The sequence below is a fragment of the Mesocricetus auratus genome, unplaced genomic scaffold (genome assembly GCF_017639785.1).
Source record: "Mesocricetus auratus isolate SY011 unplaced genomic scaffold, BCM_Maur_2.0 Super-Scaffold_100046, whole genome shotgun sequence".
Lineage (NCBI taxonomy): Eukaryota > Metazoa > Chordata > Mammalia > Rodentia > Cricetidae > Mesocricetus > Mesocricetus auratus.
The window spans coordinates 4,243,973-4,268,312 of NW_024429223.1; the positions used below are offsets into that span (position 1 = coordinate 4,243,973).

Below are 24,340 nucleotides of genomic sequence, written 5' to 3' on the forward strand. Positions count from 1 at the left end.
TCCTTTCCTGCGGAGAGGTCCTCCTCACAGGAAGCCCTCGATCTGGAGGGATCTGGTTTTTTTTTTCCCACAAAAATGGTCTAGGCATAGATAAGCAACACCGGAACATTTCTGGGAGGAGCTTGTCTGGCCCCTTTTGTGCTCCGTGATAACCATCTATGCTTTCTTGCTTAGAAGGAAAAACGGGGGTGGGTGGGTTTAATAATTACCTTTGTTGACCTCTGTACCTTCTGGCTTCCTTCACGCCTGGGCACAAGACATGGCCCTTCCCGGGATTTGGCCCTGCAGTTGCGGGCTGGGCCGTGGTCAGCGGACTGAGCATCGTCAAGGTAAGGTGATGGGAAAGCCCACGTCTGTCCTGCCGGGGGCCTAGGCAGAGAAGTTAGAGAGACTCAGAGAGGGTACCACCATCACCTAGCTGTACCTTGAGCCTGCTGACTCCTGCAAACCCTCCCTGCCTTGGGACAATTCTGCATATTTCTATCTGGGTTTATTTTATTTACCTTCCTTTTTTTTTTTTTTCCTTTGACAGTCTTTCTATGTGTCCCAGGTTGACCTGACTTGCTGGGTCACCCAGGCTGGCCTTGAATTTACCTCCCTTGTGCAAGGAGTACAGGTGTGTGCTATTACATATATTACGCGTAACAGTTCTCTTCTTAGTTTTGAAAAACAGTGACCCAGGGGGATCATCGAAGTAGAGTGTATTTTAAATGTACTGGCGGGGGGGCGGGCGGAGGACACACAAAATCACACTGGAAGGGACTCGGGTGGCCTGGATGGGACTGGGGTGGCCTGGATGGCATTCCTGTCATCTGGCTTCTGTCCTGGAGTGGAGCAGGGTGTTCTCAGGGGACCCAGGGCTGGGCTTTGCTGGGGGAAGGGGGGGCGGCTCCTTCCTTTTGGGGCTGGTTTCAGCCACCCAGACCTCCAAGCACAAGAGAGACCTCGAGGAAGCTCCCTCCCCTTTGTGCCCCCCCCCCCACACTGAAGCTCATGCCCACACACACTCTCTCCTTCCAGGCCCTGGGACTAGCGGTGGGGAACGATGGAGGAGACAAACTTGAGGCGACGGAGGGAGGATGAGAAATCCGTCCAGAGCAATGAGCCCAAGGCCACGAATCTCCAGAAAGAGGTGGGAAGTGGCAGGGTTGGGCTCGGCCAACCGGTGCCCGCCAGCGTTGGCCCTGCTGGCCCTTGAAGGACAGGACTGCTTGTTTGTTTACTGAACCAAGGCTGGTATGCTACGGAGCCCTGGCTGGCCGGCCTGGAACTCAAGATCCTTCTGCCTCAGCCTGCTAAGTGTTGGGATGGCAGGCTGTGATTTTTTTCCCCTTTATCTTTTTTTTTCCAGTCCGATCGTCTCGGAGCTGTAACCTACAGGTGGTGATGAGCCACCGTGTGGGTGCTGGGGATCGAACTCGGGTCCTCTGCAAGAGCAGCACTCACTCTGAACTGCAGAGCTGGCCCTCCAGCACCCTGGCTGACTATTGTAAAGTAGTCACCGCTCACCAGTGAATGTAGCAAACTCCTTCAAAGGGCACGAATACACACACTTGGAGTCTGTGTGTGTGTGTCCGTGCCAGCAGTCTGTCTGTCCCAAGGGCCCTGGGAGCCTGTAAACCAACGGTCTTTTCTTTTTTTGTTTCTTGGTTTTACGAGACAGGGTTTCTCTGTATTGTTTTGGAGGCTGTCGGTCCAGCCCGGCCTCGAACTCACAGAGATCCGCCTGCCTCTGCCTCCCGAGCGCTGGGATTAAAGGCGTGCGCCACCAACGCCCGGCCCAACGATCTTTTCTAAAAAAGGGGTCAGAGACGCCTCTGGCGGCTGGTTCCCTCTGGGACTCTAGCCTCCTCACAGCGGCTGGTCCTCTTCTGTCCCACTGTGGTGCTGGGTACGGCTGAGATAAGCCCAGCAGCTGTGGTACCAAAGAGCCCAAGCTAGCGGTGAGGAGCTGACAGGTTGGCACGGGCTCAATGCCCCGAAGTGCCGTCTGGTGGGGCTGAGGGTAGGGAGTTCCAGGGTAGGAGCTTGGTAGATTGGGGATGGACACTCCACCCCGTGCCTGCCCCAGTTATGTAGGTAGGTGGAGTGGGAACCAGACAGGGAGGGTCAGGAGACCTTTTAGGCTCATGGATGAAGAGAGGCCGGGCCCGGAGCTGCTCAAGATAGGCTCTGGGTCCAGATGGCTCCCAAGGGCAACACGGGAGGGCTGAGGTCCGGGTGGGACCACCGGGACCCACTGCCTGGCAGCTGGAGGAACTGGAGAAGTTTTGTGACCTGATAGAGGAAGAGTCTATCCCAACCAGGGGTCGGCATGGAGTCTTTGTCCCCAGCAGCCAGGTGTTGGGCAGTGACGCTGAGTCCTGATTCGGGCAGTTTCTTCTTGGGACCTTAGGACCCTGGAGCTACCCGGCACCCAAACCCAGGGGCCTGCACTCAGGCAGCTGCATGCTAAGTGGACACTACCAGTCCCTCTGCAGGAGGAAGGTTCCGGAGGCCTCCAGGTGGCATGAGACAAGCACATACATACCCTGCGTGGAGGGCGGGGGTTGCTGGGAAGGAAAGGAAGCCCAGGCAGCCTTGCCCAGCCTAAAGCTGGAGGGGAGCTGACCTTGCCCATGTCTATTTGTTGTTCGCAGGGCCCTGGGCGGTGGGATGGAGTACAGACCTGAGTCAGCCTTTTTCTTCGGGGTTTTTTTTTTTTTTTACTCTTACTTAATTTTTTTGACTCATTAGTTGGTATTAAATTTAGACAAAACAAAAATGTGCAGATTTTTTTTTTCTTTTCTTTTGTAGGAAAGCTTCAGACTCACTAAATAGCCAGTAGACCTTGAACTCCGGGCCCCCTTCTGCCTGAGCCATCTGGCTGCTTTCCTGGGTTTAGTTTTTGTTTTTCTTAGAAAGCTCGGACACCTGAAGTGTCGCTGTAGGAAGCTCTGTCGCCATCACCAGTGAGGTTCCTGCTGCTTCTCTGGTGCCTCTGGCCCGGGACTCTGAGTCTTTGATCGTGTGGAAAACTCCTTCTCAGTCTCTCTCTCTCTCTCTCTCTCTCTCTCTCTCTCTCTCTCTCTCTCTCTCTCTCTCTCGTCTCCTCTCCTCTCTCTCTCTCTGTCTCATGGGCGTTTTTTTTGGGGGGGGGTTGGGACCGCCAGCTCCCAAATAACCACACAGAGATGCGCTATTAATTATAAATGCTTGGCTGATAGCTTATGCTTGTTACTAACGAGCTCTTACACTTACATTAACCTGTATTTCCTATCCACGCTCTGCCACATGAGCCAAGCCTTTAACGGCTGAGGTGTCTCTCCAGCCTGCCGGTACCTTTTTCTTTTTTTAACATGGCAAGTTCATCTTACTTCTCTTTGTGTCTCCTCAAGACTCCCTCCCTGCCTTCTTCCCTGTGCTTTATTTCTGTCCGTGTCCCGCCTAACCTCTGTCTGTCTAGCTATCGGCCAGCCAGCTCTTTTTTTAATTAACAATGAGAGTGATACTTACAGGGCACAAAGGCAGTAAATAAGTATCACTCTTACTTTTTTAAAGAGAGCTTCACTAGGAGGCCTAGGCTGGCCGCAAAGTCATGCCTGGGCTTTCCCCCAGGGATTCCTGGTGTCCCTCATCCTGCCCATTGCAGAACTCATTTCTGCTCTGACTAACTAAGAGGCATTTTTCTCCAGGCCGTTTCTAGAAGCTTGTTGACTGAGTCAGTGTTTGCGTGGGAGGCAGGAACCAAGCTAAGGGTTGCCTTCATGCTCTCCGCCTAGCTCCCCCGGCCCCCTCAGTGAAATGGGTGTGATAGGGTATAACTAGCTAAAACATATAACTAGCTAAAACATGGGGGCAGTCCTGCGGTCTCGATGCAGGGGAAGGGACCTGAAATGCCCCCGTTTGGGTTGTTGTGGCCACGCTGAGGTTTGGGGGTGGGGTGGGTGGGGGCGGCAGTCACCTCTGTCCCTGTGAGCTCCTGGCTGGCGGCATCACCCCCATCCTTGCGCACACAGGTGGGACTTCTCAGCGGCATCTGTATCATTGTGGGCACCATCATCGGCTCGGGGATCTTCATCTCCCCCAAGTCTGTGCTGGCCAACACAGAATCCGTGGGGCCCTGCCTCATCATCTGGGCAGCCTGTGGGATCCTGGCTACGCTGGGTAACGGAAGCGACCCCCTCCCTCCCCCTCCCGTTCCAGCCACAAGCACAGGCTTACACTTTTGCACCCAAGGCTGCTCCCCAACTTAAAGCCTTCTAAAGTGTTGGGATTCATAACCCCGCCCCTCCGTCCCCTCCCAGCGGGTGTCAGGGGTGGACTCCGGACGCCGCTAACGGTCCGGTGGGCGACTCGGATTGTGAGCACCCGAGGAGGACCCCGTAGGGGGCTAGGGTGAACCCTCAGCAGCGAGGTTCCCTCTTCTGTGTTCCAGGAGCCCTGTGCTTTGCAGAGCTTGGCACAATGATCACCAAGTCCGGGGGCGAGTACCCCTACCTGATGGAGGCCTTTGGCCCCATCCCCGCCTACCTCTTCTCCTGGACCAGCCTGATGGTCATGAAGCCCTCCTCGTTCGCCATCATTTGCCTCAGCTTTTCGGAGTACGTGTGCGCGGCCTTCTACGTGGGCTGCAAGCCCCCTAACGTGGTCGTGAAACTCCTAGCTGCCGCTGCCATCTGTGAGTCACCAAGCCCCAGGCCCCTGGAGGTGCACGGTTGATGCTCGGGGGTGGGGTGGGTGGGTGGGGACGGGACTCTGGTTCGGGTTCTCTCTCCGCCACCCGGAGAGAGGCCCTGGCGAAGCAGGCCGGGGTTGGCTATCCTGGCAGGCGCTGAGCAAGCCTGGCTGCTCTCTCCTTCACGGCCCCAGGACTGCGCAGGATTTTCAAGGGTCAACCCTGTGGGCACCTTAAGGGCGCCGAGGCCAGCTTATTTAGTTTGCTCCCTTCGCTGAGGTTGTGGGGGAGGTGGAAGAAGAGAGAAGAGGTTTCTAGGAGCTCGGGAGGGGCTGGGGAAACCGTGACTACCGTATGTTACCCCACTTGGGCCTCCCCAGTGCTCATCACTACGGTGAACGCGCTGAGCGTGCGACTTGGGAGCTACGTCCAGAATGTCTTCACGGCGGCCAAGCTGGTGATCGTGGCCATCATCATCATCAGTGGACTGGTCTTCCTGGCCCAAGGTGAGCTGCAGCAGGGTGGCGCGGCAGGCAGCGCCCCGTAGTGTGGCTTCTTTGCCCGTGAGCCTGCGTGGTCTACGTTTGACGTGTTCGTGCTTGTCTGTTGGTTTTCTTTTGTGGTTCGTCTGGTTGCTTGTTTTTTGATAACAGGAACTTGCTAGATAGCCCAGGTATGTCTCTAGGGTGGAATGCCTCCACGTCTCGGTATCCCGAGTGCCGGGGTGACAGGCGTGTGCTGCTGCGTGTAGTTTTGGCTCCTTTAATAAGATGGGGAGCTCTACCCAGGGAGTCCTGCACCCTTGCGCACGTGGGGCGAGCTCCACCCAGCGCCTGTGCCAGCACCTTTCATGGGCGACACCCTCATCAGCCGGGCCGGCCGCTGACATAAACCCTCCCCCGTCTGGCTTCGTTTCAGGAAACACGAAGAACTTTCAGAACTCTTTCGAGGGCGCGCAGACCTCGGTGGGCGCCATCAGCCTGGCGTTTTACAACGGGCTCTGGGCCTACGATGGGTGGTAAGCGCCCCGGGGGAACCCCAAGCCTGTCGGTGGTTCTTTAGGGTGCTTTCATGTCAGCTGCCACAGCTAAAACAAAGACGTCTCCTTCCCGGGGCTCATGGCACCCTTAGCTTCCCCTTTACAGCTCTTTTACACCAAGCGCCCAGACCCTCACCTCCCCGCGTCCCTCCCACGCTGGAGGTGAGATCGTGGGGTTCAGACCCCTGCTTGTCCCCTTCCTAGCCTGGGCTACGGGGGCTCGGTGAAGTCCCGCTTAGAATCTTTACCGGGGCAACCCCGTCCGAGTGGCACGGAGAGGCTCTGCACTTCCACGCGGCCCTGCAAACCTTAGCCGGGCTGTGCATGCATCCCCGCGGCCCCGGTGACGCCGCCCTGCCCCCTGCGCCACTCAGCCACCCGCATAGGCTTCCTCTGTCCTCTCTTTTCAACCGAGTACCCTGACTATTGTTGAAAACTCACGTGACTCCCACGGAGAACGAAGACCTAGCCCACTGTCACCACCAGGACCTTACGGGGTAGAAGCTTCCCCGCACCGGTGTACAATGGCACTCTTTGTGACCTTATTTTTTTTTCCCCAGTGCTTACAGTCCCTTGCATTATTTTATTTTGCTCTCTATATTTAGTGCTGGGGATGGGGCGGGGGGGGCTTTGCACTCGCTAGGAGAAACATCCCATCGAGGGAACCTCACTGGGGGAGGACGCTAGGCAGACACTCTGGACACTTGAGCTGTCTTAAGATGAGCCACAAGCTCGGCCAAGGGAGCCAAGGGGCGGGCCGCAGTGGTCACCCCTCCCCCTTTCCTTTGTCCAGGAATCAACTCAACTACATCACTGAAGAGCTTAGAAACCCCTACAGGTGAGAGCAGTTGCCCCCGGGGGCAGGAGGTGGTGGTGCTCCCACGGGGGGGAGGTGGTGCTCCCACAGCGGGGAGGTGGTGCTCCCACATCGTAGTTTTCTCTCTTCCTGCTTCTTTTGCACACAGTGGATCCTCAGCCCCCCCATGCCCCCCCGTGGGCATGCTGAGTGAACCGCGGTACCCCACCTGCTCCTTGTCCCGTGCTGGGCAGTGGCATGGTTGGCGGTTGAAAGGGGGGGATCACTCTGGCCTCCTTTATCTCTCGGTCTTACTCTGCCTTAAACCGCCCGGTTTCTCCAGCCCCGGGGGTGGGGGGATGCCGCTCGCCCGCCATTGCTGGGGCTGCTTCACCCACAGACCTCCCCCCCCCCCCCGTGGCCCCAGGAGGGACCTGTGTGCTGCAGAGCGGAGGCAGGGCTGCCGGGAGGACACGCCCGCCTCACCCGTTTCACGGGATGCTCTGGCGGGACTGTGGACCCCTCCACCCCCCACCCCCGTGTCTTTGTCCCTCAGAAACCTGCCCATGGCCATCATCATCGGGATCCCTCTGGTGGGGGTGTGCTACATCCTCATGAATGTCTCCTACTTCACCGTGATGACCCCCACGGAGCTCCTGCAGTCCCAGGCCGTGGCCGTGGTCAGTTTTGGGGGCCGGGGTGGGGTGGGGCAGTGACCTGTGAGAGGAGGGAGACTTGGAGAGCAGAGAGACTTAGGTCCTCAGCTAAGGCGAGGCGGGGGGGGGGCGTGGGCGGTGGGCAAGGTCGCCAACACTGGGGGGCTGAGGTGATGGAGGAGAGGTAGAGCCAGGATGTGAGGTGATGGAGGAGAGGGAGAGCCTGGACGTGAGGTGATGGAGGAGAGGGAGAGCCTGGACGTGAGGTGATGGAGGAGAGGGAGAGCCAGGAAGTGAGGTTATTGAGGAGAGGGAGAGCCAGGAAGTGAGGTTATTGAGGAGAGGGAGAGCCAGGAAGTGAGGTGAGTTAGGGCCAAGAAATACGAAACATGAGGTATGTTCAGGAGGTGCCAGGAGGTGCGTTTGATGAGGTAGAGTGAGGTAAGATGAGGTAGAGTTTGAAAGTGAGATGAGTTTGATGAGGTGCGTTTGATGAGGTAGAGTGAGGTAAGAGTTTGAAAGTGAGGTGCGTTTGATGAGGTAGAGTGAGGTAAGATGAGGTAGAGTTTGAAAGTGAGATGAGTTTGATGAGGTGCGTTTGATGAGGTAGAGTGAGGTAAGATGAGGTAGAGTTTGAAAGTGAGGTGCGTTTGATGAGGTAGGGCCTGAAGTGAGGTGATGGAGAATGATGGCCAGGGGGTGGGCAGGGGGTGGCAGCTCCCGTTGGCCGCCAGAGCCTGGGCTGCCCCAAGGCTTCTCACACGTGTCCGGTAGAGGGCCCCAAAGGCCGAGGGCCGTGAAGTGGCCTGGGGACGTGGTGCCCAGTGACGGCCCTCAGGGTTGCGCCCTGCTCTTCTCTCTAGACCTTTGGAGACCGCGTTCTGTACCCAGCATCTTGGGTAGTCCCACTTTTTGTGGCCTTCTCGACCATCGGCGCTGCCAACGGGACCTGCTTTACGGCGGGCAGGTAGGGCGCCGCCACCCTGTCACTCTCTCAGGGCGGGCAGGGGACAACCAAGTCATGGGGGGGGCACGCACCCCCTGCACGCTTAGGGCTCTGCCAGGTTAGGCCCCACGCGGGGGCTGAGCCCAGAGCATGCTGGGCTCGCATGCGCGAGCTCTGAAGACTAGATGAGGATGAAGAGGCCGAGGGGTGGAGATGTCATGGCTTCCTGCAGCTCAGTGGGCCTGGGCGGTAAGCCGCCCACTTCAGGACAAGGCAGAGGAAGGGGCCACCAGGGGAACAAGGCCTGGCTTCCGCACGGCAGCTTCAGCGTTGCATTTTTCTCCCCGGTGACCCTTCCTGAACATTCTGACGCACGCTAATACAGGCACAGTCTCTGCTGCAGCTTGGCTCTGTGGAGCTCTGGACGCCTGTGGGACTAGCCATGTGGACAGGTGTGGTCTGCCACCGTCCAGAGCCCACGAGTGTGGACAGTTAACGGCCGTGCTCTTTCCCCTCGTGAGACACGTGGCTCCAACCAAGCCTGTGGGATGGGCCGAGCGTGAGTTGTTTGTGTGAACACTGCTGTGGGGAACATTCTGGAACACATCATTGCCCCGGGTGGCGCTCTGAACGAGTGGACTATCCAAGTGGTGCTGCCAAATATCACATGTTAAAAATGACAAGCACCACAAAATAATCTTGCCAAAAGCTATAGTGAAGCGTGGACAGGGCCTGGCCCCCGACTTTTTCAAAAGCGTTTTTGGGCTCAGGCCACGGATGGACTGCTTGCTGAGCGTGCGCCGGGTCCCAGGTTCCTGTCCCCCGCGAGGGAGGAAGGAAAGAAAGGGGTGAGGGAGGGGAAGGAGACAGAGACGAGAGAAAAACACTTGTGGCTAGTCTTCGATCTTGGCACTACTGTGTAAATCTCATTTATTTAGGTTTTTTCGAGACAGGGTTTCTCTGTATTGTTTTGGAGGCTGCCCTGGAACTCACTCTGTAGACCAGGCTGGTCTCGAACTCACAGAGATCCGCCTGCCTCTGCCTCCCGAGTGCTGGGATTTAAGGCATGCGCTGCTGCCACCACCCAGCACCTGGCGTAGTTTTGTTTTCTAATCGGCAGATAACTGCGTGTGATTCTGAGCTGCAGTGTGTTTCGATACCTGCATGTCTGTAGAATGAGCAACCCACCCATCACCCCCCACACTTATCGTTTCCTTCTGGAGAAACCGTTCACATCGGTTCTTAGACGTTTTGAAATGTGCGTCGCTGAAGTAGCGGTAGCCGTTGGTGTAAACGCGCCTCGGCAGCAGGGTCTATGAGCCCTCTTTGCCAGCATCTGTTGACATTAGTTTTCCGGATAGTCATCATCTCGACTACGGCGAATGGGATCTCAAAATAATTTTCAGAGGCTGATGATGCTGAACGCTGCTTTTCATATTAAAACGGAATTGGTTTTTTTTTTATCACACTTAATTGTGCATCTGTGGGCTTGCAAGTACTGTAGCCTACATGTAGAGGCCAGTACATGCCAGGGGCCAGCCTTGGCGGTTGACGGGTCCCAGTTGTCAAGGGAAGTGTGAGCCAGGCGGGATGGCCGGGAGAGTCTTGCAGCCTGACTGACTGGCAGCCAGAGTGTTTGTTTATACAGAATTCAGTGAGCAGGGGTAGATTCGTGATGTTTCAAGATGTCCATGGGCTTCATTTCCCTTGCATGCCTTTTAGTCACTGATGAACCGTGACAGAACAGTTATCTTTTGCAATCATTTTCCCCGAAGTTTAATCATCATTGATAAAGTTATCTTCTATAATCGTTTTTTTTTACTCATTGATCCCCGCCTGTTTTCAGGCTGGTAGTGTTTGTGACTTCAAGGATGCTCAGCCAGAACAAAAATCTCTGAGCAGTCTTGGCAGACTGCTGTGTCTCAAGCAGTGTATTATTAACTCTTAATGGCCAGAGTGCCCAGGAAAAGTCCTCAAGCCAAAGTTGTTGTATTTATTATTCAAATCCTGGCATAATACAATGCTTTTTTTTTTTTTTTTTGGTTTTTCGAGACAGGGTTTCTCTGTATTGCTTTGGAGGCTGTCCTGGAACTCGCTCTGTAGACCAGGCTGGCCTCGAACTCACAGAGATCCACCTGCCTCCGCCTCCTGAGTGCTGGGATTAAAGGCATGTGCCACCAAAGCCCGGCACAATGCTTATTTTTTATGTCTTTATAGAATTTGTTTATGTGTCTAATCCTGACATTCTTTTGTTCTTGGTCATATGACACCGCAGCGGCTATGCATGAGCTTACTTTCTCTGTATTGTTTTGGAGGCTGTCCTGGAACTCACTCTGTAGAGCAGGCTGGTCTCGGACTCACAGAGATCCTCCTGCCCCTGCCTCCCGAGTGCTGGGATTAAAGGCGTGCGCCACCAACGCCCGGCTGACATATCATTCTTTTGTCATCTTTTTACAGCACTCTTTTCCAGTCTTTGTAAGTCCCTGAGTAGGGCAGAGGTAACTTCAGCTAATCTAGCCTGTTGAGATATATATATGTATGTATGTATGTTATGTATGTATGTATATGTATATGTATATGTAATTGTCCGTGTGTACATTAGGAAGAGGCTTGTAGTCTGATCTGTGGCCAACTCCTCAAGCTCACCAAATCTTGCTGACCTCTTAAAGTTTACCTTGCTCTAATTATCTTGAGTAAGTACAGGGACAGGTGTTTCACGACTATTTTACAGCCTCATAAAGAGACCTCCGGCTTCTTTATGTGTGTGTCACACCTCCAAAGGGCAAGGCAGATCTTCAACTAGATAAGGACGTCTCCCTAAAAGCGGGAGGGACGGCGTGTTCGGGACTTTCATGGGAAGCTTAGAAGCAGTACTCGCGGGAGAGGTCATAAATGAATCATAAGAAAGTTTCCATCAATCCGATATCCCCAAATTGTACAGATATTAAAAGTCCCCCAAGATTGCAACAGGCGGAGATCAAAACCCAGAGTGGCGTGGCAGCCACCACACAGCTTAGCTTTGCCGGTTCTAGTCAAGCAGCTGTGCTGGCCTTATGGCATTTGCCGTGCCCATCAGGCGCGGCTGCGCCAAGTACAGCTTTCAGGACTTGGTTCTCTCACGGTGTGGGCCCCAGGAACGAAACCCCATTGTTAGGCTCAACAGCGATTGTTTTTACCCGATGAGCCGTCTCGATGGCCAGCCACGCGCATCGAGCACGTCTTAAAGTGTTTGTTGGCTATTTGTGTTTCTCCTCCTGAGGGCTCTGTTCGCTAGCCCGGGCTTTGATGACTTGTTTTCCAGTGTCATTCTTGAGTGGTTTCTGTGCGGTAGAGGTTAGTTAGCCCACTGTCAGATGTACGGCTGGCCAAGGTTGCACCCCATGACGGGCTGCCTCTTCACCGGATAACTACGTTCCTTGGCTGCACCGAAGGCCAGAGTCTCGCTATTTCCCATTTATCAACCTGAGTTTTATTTCTTGAGAGGCTGGAAGTCCTCAGAAAGCCCTTACTTGAGTCTTGAGAGGCTGGAAGTCCTCAGAAAGCCCTTACTTGAGTCTGTCTCTTGAAGTGTTTTCCAAGATTCCTGTCTTACATAAAGGCCTTTGATCCACTTGGAGTTGACAGTCCCTGTCCCGCCTCTCTCACTGGAGTGACAGGCCCAGCATTTTTCCCCCTCTGCATTTATTAATTTGTTTTTTTTTTACCATCTCATACATTACATATTTCATCTTAATTACGGTCACTTTCTCACACCCTTTGAACCCCACCCAAACCCCTTTCAGTTCCCTCGCCCAACCCGTGTGTTCCCACCAGGGCCGTCTAACTGATAGTGACGTCTTCACCTCCCACAGGATCCATCGGTAGGCAAGAGTCCCTTCCCAACCCGAGACTGACTGTTGACAGACAGGTGCAGTCTCCAGTGGCTGCTGCGAGGCCACCTTTGAATTGGCCTCGTCATGCGTGGGCCTTCCTCCCTATCTTCCGGGTGGTGCATTCTTGTTTCCACTCCCCGGGACTTTCAGGGGTGGTGGTGTAGCCGCCCGGTGAGAGCTGAGCACGCCGAGCACCTGGAGCAGCCCTGGGGCTCCATGGTCACCCGTGTTTATTGCAGAGGGCAGCGTCTCTGATTGAGGCGGAGAGGCGGAGAGTGGCGTAATGCGTCAGGGATAGATTCCTTTCTGTGGAATTGGCCTCTCGTCCGGTAAGAGTGGTCGGTGACCCCAGGAGCAGTCATGCCTCTGTTACGCCACTGATGTCTGCTTTGTTTTAATGCGGATGCTGGGGACCAAACCCTGGTTCTCGAACTTGCCAGAAATCATTTTACCTCCTCAGTCACCTCCCTAGCCACGCCACGGAGTTGATTTTTGTGTAAGGCAAGAGTTAAGGATCTAGTCTTATTCTTCCACATATGGATATTTAGTTTTCTTCGCTATTTGTTAGGGGGGTTGTGTTTTCTACACTGCGTATTTTTTAGCATCATAAAGTGTGTGTGTGTGTGTGTGTGTGTGCGCGCGCGCGCGTGCGTGTGCACCTAAGTGTATGCATGTACATTGTGTGCATGCGGGAGCCCACGGAGGTGAGAAGCGGTAGCCGATCCCTTGGAACTAGAGTTACAGGTGGCTGTGAGCTACCATGTGAGGCGCTGGAAACCAAACCCAGGTCCTCTGTAGAGCAGGAAGTGCTCTTAACCGCCCAGTCATCTCACCAACATCCCTCTGGGTTTTCTTTGTCTCTTTCTTTCTCTTTGTTTTTTGGGGACAGGATTTCTCCGGGTAACCCTGGCTGTCTTGGAACTTGATCTGTAGACCAGGCTGGCCTCAAACTCAGAAATCTGCTTGCCCGTTTCCCCAAGTATTGGGATTAAAGGTGTGCGCCACCTGCCCAGCTCTCTCTGGTTTCTTATTGCGGGCATTTAGAGCCATCTGCTTCCCTTACAGAATATCTTCATCGCATCCTGTAGACTTTAGTATACTGGTTTTTCTTTTTTTTTTGATGTTAGAATTTTTTGTGGTTTTTAATTTTTTCAATGACTCCCACTCATCATTTAACTGTGTTGTTGTATAATCACCATACATTTGGGTGTGTTTTATAGTTTTCTCTTTCTGCTGTGGTCAGACGGAATTTGCTAGGACTTGTTTTATGTCCTAATAGGTAGTCCATTTTAAGTAAAGTTCCATGTGTCATTGAGGTGTTCTGCTCCATTGAATGGAATAGTCTGTAGATAGTAAGTCCATTTAACTCAGGTATTTTTCTGTATTTTTGCTAGGATAACTTATAAATTGGTGAACGCGGTGGTGTTGAAGTTAGGAATTTTTAAGTTTTTCAACAACCTCATTTGCCATTCAGTAGTGTGTTGTTTAAGCTCCACACGTCTATGTTTGCCCTGTGGTTTTTCTCTTGTTGATTTATGGGCTTCCCTAGTATTTTGTGACCTTCGGATTTTAGTTTTGTTATTAGAACAGCAACACCTGCTGATTTCTCTACCATTTGCTTGAAGAGCATTTCCATCCTTCACCTTAAGGCATCATGTGTCTTTTATGGTGAGATGCATTCTCAGAGGCAACAGTTGCATGATTCCTGCTTTTCCTCTATTTGAGACAGGGTATTTCTACATTGCCTGGCTGTCCTGGAACTCACACCACCTGCCTCTGCCTCCTGAGTTAAAGGTATGCACCACCACACCCAGCCATGATCCCCTTTTTGATTCAATCTGCTAGCTATGTCTTTTTTTTTTTTGAGACAGGGTTTCTCTGTATTGTTTTGGAGGCTGTCCTGGTACTTGCTCTGTAGACCAGGCTGGCCTCGAACTCACAGAGATCCACCTGCCTCTGCCTCCCGAGTGCTGGGATTAAAGGCGTGTGCCACCAACGCCCAACGCTAGCTATGTCTTTTAGCAGTGAATTAAGACCCTATATATTCTGTTACTGAGGTGGTGCGCTGATGCCTGTCATTTCCTGGTTTTGTGGTGTTTGATGTTTTCCTGATCTTGTTATTCTAACATGGACCGTCCTCTCCTATAGCCACATGGACGCTTTTTCACTTCAGCTGGAACAATTCCTTCAAGTTATCTTTAGTAGCGCCGGCTTAGTGGTCATGAATTCCTTCAGCCTGTTTTCATTGTAGGAAGCTTTTTCTTCTCCAATTATGACCTGTATACCCATGCTGGGTGCAGTAATGTGATGTGGGCTGACAATTCTCTCTCAGTTCTTGAACTGCCTCATTCCAGGTCCTCCTGGCTTCATAAAGACTAAACTTGCGGGCCTTGAGTGTGGTGCACACATCATGAAGACTACACTTGCGGCCTTGAGTGTGGTGCACACATCATAAAGACTACACTTGTGGGCCTTGAGTGTGGGTATACACATCCCATGCACGTTGGGGGGTGGCCAGAGGACAATATTTGGGAGTTAGGGTTCTCTCCATCATATGGGTTCCTGGGATGGAGCTCTGGTTGACAGGCTTGGCCGCGGGGCCCTTTACCCACGAGGCAGTCTTGGCAGGTCCTTCTGACTTTTAAAATTGCTGTTGAGAAATGTACTGTTATTTCCATGGGATTCCTGTTATACAGGAACTGGTGTTTCTCTCTTGCCTCTGTCAATACACAGCGGGAGACTGACATTTTGTGCCCATGAGTTCTCTTTCAACTCATGGGCGTGGACTGTGATCCACCCCACCCCCATTTTTTTTTTGAGTTTTCAGTATACAGTTCTTGAACAACTTGTCATACTTATTCCAAAGCACTGCATATTTTTTCATGCCACTATGACATTTAGGTTTTAAATATCATTTTCCAATAGTTTCTTGGCAGTGTAAAATATGTACAAATATTCTAAGAGTCTTACTTTGCAGCCCTAGCTGGCCTGCAACTCACTCTGCAGACCAGGCTACCCTCAAACTCACAGAGATCCGCCTGCATCTGCCCTCTCCCCAGTGCTGGGATTAAGGGTGTGAACCACCACAACTGATTTTCAAATAAGATTATGAGTTCCCTGAGACTTTCTGTGTTGTTATTACTTGTGGTAAATATAGTCATGCAGGCATCGTCTGTAACTAGTTCTGAAATATACCCCGACACTAAGAGTTTCCTCACACCGGATGTCTGTTGCTCCTTCTGTCTAACCTTGGGTAGACCTGCTTCAATAACAGTGTGGGCTCCAGGTCTTTCCTCTCAGGGGCATTTGTAACTGGCTCTCATGGCGCACCAGTCAGTTTCTTTCCCTTGTGTAATAGTACACCCTTGTGTGGTAAACAGTTTGTGTATCACCGGTTGAACTTTGGCGTTATTTCCATTTTGGGCTGGGAAGTATAATATTATGACCCTTCATCTATGTATTTTTCATGTGTGTGCTTTTTGATGTGGAGCACATTTTCATCTTGGTTAAATTCCTAGGAATAGAATTCCTAGCTCACACAGTAACTTGTTTTTTATTCACCTATTTTAGTTTTTGGTTTTTCAAGACAGGGTTTCTCTGTGTAGCCCTGGCTGTCTGGGAACTTGCTCCATAGACCAGTCTAACCTCGAACTCAGAGAGATCCGCCTGCCTCTGCCTCCTGAGTGCTGGGATTGAAAGTGTGCACTGCTGCCACCACCTGACAAGATCCTGGTTTTCAACTGAAAGGATTTTTTTCTCTCTAAGCTACAGTTGCTACTGTTCTACAATCTAAATAAACTTGTAGCATTTACAAAATTTTTTTGTTAGCATAAAATCTATAAGTTTAGACTGCAGAACCCCAAGCATCAGCTGACATAAATTTTAACTTGGTACCCAATGGTGTATTTGGGAGGGAGAAGCAGATCCATGTTTATGATGTTAGAGCGGCAGTATTGACTGGGACTCGGCTCAGGGGCAGGACGGTGCTCAGCATACGCTCTGGAGCAATGAAGGAAAAAGGACCAGTGCATTAAACAAGCCCTGTGTGATTTTCTTAGTTGCTTACAAAACCATGGAATTATGTTGTAGACATTCCTATCAAAAGACTTAACGAAGCATGTGCCCTTATGTAGTTAGTACCTCTCCCTAAATCACGGCTGCCTTTCAAAGAGGCTGCCAGCCAAGGCGTTCTGGGTAGATGTCTTCCGCCTGTGTGATTTTATTACAGTGTTACAATGTAGCTAGTGGTTGTAGTCTTTATTGACATAAATACTTGAGAAATATTTCGCTTAGATTTTTACTGTCAAGTTGCAGTCTGTGTGCCTGCCTGTGTGTTAGCGTGTGCATGTGAGTAGGGCAGCCTTGGGACAGCAGGCATCGGGGCCCCTGAGGCTGGAGTCACTGCAGCTGTGACTCAGCATGCCTGCTGGCAGTTCAAGCTGGGTCTTGTGCAGGGGCAGTGCGTACCCTTTAACTACTGAGCCATCTCTACAGCTGTCCCCCCACCACCCCCGTTTTATTTTTTTCTGTGAGCGTGGGTGCCAAAGGCGTCAGATTCCCTCGAACTAGAGTCACGCGGTTATGTCACCTGCATGGGACTGGAAACTGAACCGAGTCCCCTGTAAGGTCAGCAAGTGCTCTGAAATTCTTGAGCATGGCAACTTTATGTATTTTAGATCTTTCCTGTTCCTCTGCTGCACATTTTACACCATTTGCTTGCTGGATGGGAATCTGGGGAGGGGTCTGTCACTTGTGCCTTTAGAACATGGAGACCCCAGGAACTAGGATGTGTTTGCCTCCTGGCCCTAGGGCTCCACGCCCTGGACTAATTTACATTTTTTTTCCTTCTTGCAAATCTTTTGGGGGCCGAGCAAGTATCTACTCATAACCGTGTCTACCCTTGCCTTGCCCTAAAGACTTCCATAGTACCGGGAGGAGTTCCTCACAGCTGCGGTTACCACACCCGGCCCTCCAGCCCCTACGGAGGACACGCTAGTGTCCTCTGGTGACCGCAGAGGTGTCTCACGTCACATGTGTCCTCATTGCTTCCCCGCATTGTTCTTTCAGACTCATCTATGTGGCAGGCCGAGAAGGCCACATGCTTAAAGTGCTCTCGTACATCAGCGTCAAGCGCCTCACGCCCGCCCCTGCCCTCATATTTTATGTAAGTACGAGCTCGACCTGATGGCAGCAGCAGCTAGGAAGCAGAGGCCTCTCTGCAGGAGACGGTGTAGACCCGTGCCCCTGAGCCCAGCCCTTTCCGAGCGAGCCGGGCCGCTCATTCCCTGCCGCAACCCAGCCTCTTCCAAGTTCACGTCTTACACATATGTACTTATCTGTTCTGACACATGTGATATGAAGGCCCGCAGCCCCAGGGCAGGGGATAAGGAACTTCATGGTGGCTAACGGCCTCTGACTTCAGCTCGTTAACTTGGCTGTGGTTTCTCAGGGCCAGAGGACGACACAGGTCCATTTCCCCACTCACTCTGAAAATGAACCAACAGCCCCAGAAACCGGGATCCCTGGTTCAGGACCAGGCTACAAATGCAGTCGCAGCCAGACCTGAATTTCATCAGGTGCCTACCCATGATGAAAAACCTCCCCAAGTTAAAGGCATCCTTATGAGAGACTGGCATACAAAATGTGTATGTATATGTGTATGCGTGTGTATATATGTATATATATTGTCTATTGTTTCTTCTTAACATCATGACTTTAGGTCAGACACGATGGTCTATATCTGTAATCCCAGCACTCAGGGAGGAGGCTGAGGCAGGAAGATCACAAGTTTCAGGCTAGCCTGGGCTAGAGAGAAAGATTGTGTGTGCACACGTGCGTGCACGCACATGAGTGTGAGAGCATACATATGCAAAAGGCACAACTTCATAGACTCAAAAGTTGTCCCGCCCTCATAGTCAGCCAGGCTGCTGCTCCTGTCTTCTGTGACGACAAGGACAGTGTCTGTGCGCACCGATGACCTAAAATGTCCCTCTTCTTCCTACTAGGGTATCATAGCCACCATTTACATCATCCCTGGTGACATCAACTCCTTAGTCAACTATTTCAGCTTTGCTGCATGGCTGTTTTACGGGATGACATTCCTAGGGCTCGTTGTGATGAGATTCACGAGGAAAGACCTGGAAAGGCCCATCAAGGTGAGTCTGTGTCTGACTGTCGCAGCAGCTTTGGCACTTGCGTATGGGCCGTAGGGGGGGTCGTGCCCCACCTCTGCCCAGCTCTGACACGCTCCCACGCTGATGGGGACTTTGGAGCCAGCCCCGGTCCCAGCTGTGTGCGTGCTCAGAGGGCTTTGGTCCTCCCACACCATGGCTGATGTGCTGACGCGTGCCTACACACAAGAGGAAGGCGGCCCAGCGACCACATTCCTTTCTGCCTCTGGAAATGGATAAGCACGGATCTAAGAAAAGAGGGAGGGCTGCAGTAGCCAGGAGCACGGTAGGGGGCGCTCCATTGCCGCCATTGCTTAGAGTCGCGCCACGGTCTTGGTGCCTTCTCAGCTGTTTCCCACCTCCACATCTAGGGTTCACTTAGCATCTCCTGCAGGCGAGATCATGGTGGCAGGATAAGTTCTCAAACCCCCACCAAGAACAGGGAGAGTGACAGAGTGGCGAAGTGAAAACCTCACCGCCAATGTCATCAGCACCAGACTGGGGTAGAAGCACCGGTTGCCAGGACCCACGTGCTTTAGGAGGGGCCCACTGGGTGGGACCCCAGTGGGATGGTCTGGGGCCCCCTAGTGGGAGTGGGAGAGCAATGGGGCAAGCATCGCCCCTCAGGGTCTTAGGAATCCCCCACAAAGAGACGTTTCCAGAACCATGGAAGACGGGAGCTGCTGGACACGGAAAGTATAGAAGAGTGTCAGCGCCCAGCTGGGGAGGACGCCCCAAGGAGACTGACTGCGTCACACCCGAGCATCAAAACACATCCAAGAAGGCGCACAGCAGCAAAGAAGTACGCAAGGGGCCAGCAACTGGGGGGGCAAAGTGCCAGGGAAAATGACAAGCGTTCCGAAGAAAAGGAGTAAGCCACACAGAGAGTTCTGACGCAGGAAGAGGAGGAGTCCCCGGCAGAAAGGGAAGCCGACGACTCTGAAAGCTGCGCATCCCTGGGGAGGATGCTGTGGGGGGAACCCCAGTATCCAGACGACAGCAGCCCACGCTCCAAGGGGAAGGCCAGAGCTCCTGGAGGCAACACACGTGTTTTCTGGTAGTTACGGAGCTTCAGAGATGCCTTGGTGGACGGAGGTACAGACGGGGGGGAGGGGAGAGAGATCTCAGTTAAAGTTTCTGTTGCTGTGAAGAGACACCATGAGCTCGGCAGCTCTTACAGAGGGAAACACCTCGCTGAGATGGCAGCTGACAGCCGGAGGCTTACTCCCTCATGAGGACGGCGGCATGCAGGCAGACACCGCTGGAGCTGAGAATCCTACATCTTGATCCAAAGGCAACAGGAAGTGAACTGCTTCACTGGGTGTGGCTTGAGCATATATTAGACCTCGGAGCCAGCCTCCACAGTGACACACTTCCTCCAACAAGGCCGTACCTTCTCTAACACGGCCACACCTCCTAATAGTGACACTCCTTTTGGGGCCATTTTCTTTCAAACCACCACATCAGGCAAATTAATAAATAGAAAATAGATTGTGATTTTATCAGACAAACACCTCAACTCAAAGCATCACTTAAGACAAAGACTCAAAGAAGACAATGTATTGCTAAAAGCCAGAATTCACAACCCTGAGATGGCAGCTCGGGAGCCGCCTCACTAACTTCCCAGCAACAGTGCTCACAGAGCTGCAGGAGAGAACAGAATCAAGCACAGTAACGAGGGGTGAGAACGCCTCCCTCGGTCTGCGTCAGGCCCAGGCCCGCACTCGGACAAGCAACTGGAGGTCTGAGGACTAAAGCGAGGTGAAGACCAGCCTGGGCCGGAGCTCACGCCGGCCCCCATCAAGGGCACGGACAGTTAGGGGTGTGCTCCTCCGCCTCCTCTGACCACCTGCTTGCAGGAAATCTGAGTTAACGCGTGGAGGAAAGTGTCACACAAAGCCAGAGCCAGCCACGGCAGGCCATCAGTTATCCAGGTTCTCCTGTCTGTGATGGGACAGGGCAGGTGGGGGGGGTGCTGTCTGTGATGGGACAGGGCAGGTTGGGGGGGGAGGGCGGTGTGTGTGTGTGTGTGTGTGTGTGTGTGTGTGTGTGTGTGTGTGTGTAAGTCCAGAGCAGGGAGCCTTCGTCTGCTAGGCATGCCACTTTCCTGTAGTTCAAACGAAGGGTCTGCTGCGTTATGTTCTAGCAGGGGCGAGGCGAGGCTGGAGCTGGTGAAAGGATGGGCCAGGTTGCTCTGGGCATTTGCTGTGTTCCTGACAGTGTCAAAGGGAACCGCGCAGTGTCTCTCAGTGTCAAAGGAAACCGCGCAGTGACTCTCAGTGTCAAAGGGCGCCGCGCAGCGCCAGGCTGACGTGCCGATGCTCTGCCCACAGGTGCCCATCGTCATCCCCATCTTTGTGATTCTCGTTTCTGTCTTCCTGGTGTTGGCCCCAATCATCAGTAAGCCAGCCTGGGAGTATCTCTACTGCGTGCTGTTCATACTCAGCGGACTTATCTTCTACTTCCTCTTCGTTCACTACAAGTTCGGATGGGCCCAGAGGATCTCCCGTAAGTATTCGCCGTGAGGGTCCTTTCACTCCGGCTCAACACACTTCCTCTTCAGGACTGCACTTTCCCTGGCGGCACCCTCGGGATCCCTCGCTGGTGTCCTCTGTTCCCATCAATTAACTATAACCGTGTTCTGTTGCATTGCACAATGCGCATTAATTGATAACGTCCCATCAAGACCAGCCCTGAGGATGCAGTTCAGAATCATCGATAGAGTCTCATCAGACGGTGTCTTCCCAGAGCACCGTCTTCTGCTGTCTTGGGGCAGGACATCGGTGTAGCGCTGGTTACTGCTTTTTGAGAGACCTTGGCAGACATCTAAGAGGCTCAGTGGCAGCCCAGAGACACTCCAAAGTGATAGCTAGAACCAGGTAGAGGATGAGGGCCCGAGCCCCCCACACCCAGGCCACAGTCTGTGCTCTGCTGTCCTGATCCTCAGTTGTTTGGATAAGTGGTTTGTTTTGCTTTTTTGGAGACACGGTTTCTCTGTAACAGCCCTGGCTGTCCTGGAACTCACTTTGTAGACCAGGCTGGCCTTGAACTCGCAGAGATCTGCCTGCTTCTGCCTCCAAGTGCTAGGATTTGTGTGTCACAACGCCCAGCAGACGAGTGTTTTAAAAAGCTAGTTAAATTAACTTTCTCATTTCTAAACAGAAAGTACGGTGCCAGGTAGACTGAACTATACCCGGTTTTGTGTTCTGACAGGGTCTCACTATGTGGCCTAGGCTGGCCCTTCCACTGTGGGTCTCCTTGCCTCAGTCTCCCTAGTGCTGGGTTATAGGTGTGTCACTGAACTCAGCTGCACCTTAAAGTCTAACGATATCACAGTCAGGGGCTGTTTTGCTGTGAAGCAGATTCAGTTGTAACAAACTCCTGAGCTTCATTGGGTGGTGATGGGACCTGCCATGTCTCCCTGTATGGTGTGTCCCTTACAGACAGGGTTTGGGCTGTACACTTTAATCCTGGGCCCAGCGCAGGGTGTGGGGTGTCACAGCTACTTGGTGTTAACTGAGTGTGACTAAAAACCATTCTTGCAGCTGGGCTCAGGGTGGGCCTGCATTCCCAACCCTGAGGCTGAGGTAGGGGCTACACAGAGAGGCCCCATTCCAGGAGAAACAGAAAGAAAACTGCCTTTTAAGTAGAATGCTCCTCCAGCCTTCCCATGTCACGGACACACACACCTGTCCCTTACACAGGGACTCAGGATGGAGCCAAGCAGACCACAGGTGGGGATGCCAGACCCTCTGCCCACACTCACTCACCTGTGAAAGCTGGTACCTCACTCACCTCTCAGCGGCCTAAGAATTAAGGAGAATTTACTTCTTGTTGACCAAAGGGAACTGTGGTCTTCCCCTTTCCTGAGATCACTAGTGCCTAGCCTCTTCTGAGACAGTTGAGGCCGCAGAAAGGCACGGGGCTATCAGAGTGACGTTGCAGTTGGCCATGCGGATACGGTAACTGGCAATCTGGAGAACCAAGTTTCTCAGTCTGAGAGCTGTTAGGGCATGATGACAAACGCCTCTAGCCACAGCTCTCGGGAGGCAGAAGCTGGGGCCCATGTGTTTGAGGCCAGCCTGGGCTACCCAGCAAAAGCCTGTCTCAAACAAAGCACAAAAAACGTTGATGTGGCTTAAGGTGATGGAAAAAAAAAAAAACCAACAATTGTGTATTTTAAACAAAATTAGTCCTGGTTACTTTGGCTTCCTAGTGCACAAATACACACAATTGGGTCATGTCCCCCCCCCCCCCCCCCGCAGTGTACATTGCTGGGGAGAATATAAAACATCGAGTTCTCGGTTTCTTGGTAGGAAATAACCAACGTCTGAAAAACTGATGAAGGGACCAGGGCAGTTCTGAGTGACCGTGAACATCAGTTGTCCCTCAGTGCACAGGGTCAGAACAGCAAAGCCCGGGACCACACTGTTCTAACCGCGTTTATGCTGTGGCTTCTGTCCTAGGGCCGGTCACCAAGCATCTGCAGTTGCTGATGGAAGTTGTCCCGCCAGAGAAGGACCCGGAATAAAAAGTCCATCACGCATAGCCCAAAGCTGCAATCAATTTATTTTTGTAAGCAATTATTTGTGGTTATTTCTTGCTGGTGTTTTTCTTAATGAAAACATGTATCCAGATATATGTTTAGTATTTTTAGCTATCCTTAATTCTGTGAGTTAAGGGTCTTAAATGGAGGAAGAGATGTTTTTAGAAGTTATCAGGAGTGCTAGCTCAACAGGCAAAAGCAGGTGGAGCTCTGCGACTCTGAGACCAGCCTGGTCTACACAGTGAGTTCCAGGCCAGCCAGGACCCGGGCTCAAAACCAAAGAACAAAAATCCACACATTATCAGGAGGTGTCACCAGAGGACTGGTGGCCAGGGAAGGCTGCAGAGCAGCGTCTCCATGACAGTGAAGTCACCACACTGACCGAGCGTCCCCATGACAGTGCATTGCACTGGAATCAGCACATGCTCAGCAGACACAGTAACCACAGGCAGTCCCTAAACACCCATACCAAGCTGCTTTTTCTGCTCTGCTCAGCACAGGTCACTGGCAGGGGTTTGAAATGCGTTTTTATGCTGCTCCTCCTCTCTGCACAGCTGGTCTGTGCCCTTTGCCACTGTCCTAGGGAACCCCATTGGTGTCAGCATCACCCAGCTCACTGCCTTCACTGGCATTTTTGCTTTCTACAAAGTGTGAATAAAATGTCACTTTGCGTTTGACACACAGCAAACTGCTTCAAACAATGACATTGCTGTAAGGACACTGGAACTTTATTGACAAGGACACTCATATCATATAGGAGCCATTCTAGAGCACAGACTCAAGGATTTCCACCTCACATTTCAGAAGGTTACCCCACTCGGTACATTTTCATATGATACAGAAAAGCAAGAGCTGATTGTTTGCATAGTCAGCCTCCTATGTGCAAAAGTGTTGCTCAGAGGTTTAAATATTGGCAAGTCTGACCATCTGAAAAGAAACGATTTAAACAGAGCTCTGTCCCCACAATTTCCCTGGATCTGCTGAGACAGCCTGACACTCGGTGTACCCGGTGCCACCATGGCCGTCACCGGCCCACATCTGTACAAGTGGACAAAGCCAGCCCCACAGCTGAATTGTCACAGCAAGATGCCACGCTTTCTGTTGTCCCAAGAGCCACCCTGCTCTGTGGCCACTGTGAGCGTCACCGCAGCAGGAAGGATGTGTTCCTGGCAGCTGCCCAGGCTGGACAGCCTCTGACCCTCTTCACAGTTGACGGGAAAGCCAGGTGCCCACCCTACAAACCCCTGGACTCCTGTGCCGCATATGCTCAGGTCTTATCTTACAGGCAAGAAAACCAAGAACCAGCCCGGGCCCCGTGAGCCAGGAGGTTACTCCAGGCCATGCAGCGGTCACTACTGGGGACTACGGAAGGCTGGACATCTGTGTTTTTTCTATTTTCTTCAGTTTTATGACATTGAGTCTTACATAGCCCAGGCTGACCCGAAACTCCCGGTCCTCTTGTTTCTACCTCTCAATTCTGGGTTACGGGCTTGGGCCACCATGCCCATCTTCGCTGTGCGTTCTGATGTAAAAAGGAATAAATTCTCGGGGCAGTCACTCAACAGTGCTGTTTCGTCCATGCCCCCTTCACCCTGGAGAAACTCAGAGAAATGCTAAGGCACAGGACTGTAAGGCTCCCGATGGCCCACCTTCCCAAC

General features: G+C 52.5%; 1 protein-coding gene across 3 annotated transcripts; it reads left to right on the forward strand.

Annotated features, from left to right (window-relative positions):
- On the forward strand, positions 1 to 24,244 carry Slc7a9 (solute carrier family 7 member 9). 3 transcript variants are annotated; one of them, XM_021233915.2, is made up of 15 exons: positions 1 to 329; positions 533 to 616; positions 1,021 to 1,132; positions 3,999 to 4,146; positions 4,418 to 4,660; positions 5,038 to 5,163; positions 5,576 to 5,675; positions 6,490 to 6,534; positions 7,049 to 7,172; positions 8,012 to 8,115; positions 17,034 to 17,130; positions 17,972 to 18,121; positions 20,470 to 20,644; positions 22,603 to 22,711; positions 23,367 to 24,244. In XM_021233915.2, the coding sequence occupies exons 3-14, from the start codon at positions 1,046 to 1,048 to the stop codon at positions 22,665 to 22,667; spliced, it is 1,464 nt and encodes a 487-aa protein (XP_021089574.1). In that variant the 5' UTR covers positions 1 to 329; positions 533 to 616; positions 1,021 to 1,045; the 3' UTR covers positions 22,668 to 22,711; positions 23,367 to 24,244. The 3 variants fall into 3 exon arrangements, with proteins under 3 accessions (XP_021089574.1, XP_005081825.1, XP_012977203.1); XM_005081768.4 differs by having other exon boundaries at positions 22,603 to 24,244; XM_013121749.3 differs by having other exon boundaries at positions 551 to 616; positions 22,603 to 24,244.
- Positions 24,245 to 24,340: the final 96 nt, after the last annotated feature.

Bases quoted from the DNA above. Each gene is read 5' to 3' on its own strand.
- Slc7a9 (XM_005081768.4), top strand. From the start codon at position 1,046: ATGGAGGAGACAAACTTGAGGCGACGGAGGGAGGATGAGAAATCCGTC. The intron at 4,147-4,417 runs GTAACGGAAGCG...TCTGTGTTCCAG, and splicing joins TGGGATCCTGGCTACGCTGG to GAGCCCTGTGCTTTGCAGAG. The intron at 18,122-20,469 runs GTGAGTCTGTGT...CTCTGCCCACAG, and splicing joins ACCTGGAAAGGCCCATCAAG to GTGCCCATCGTCATCCCCAT.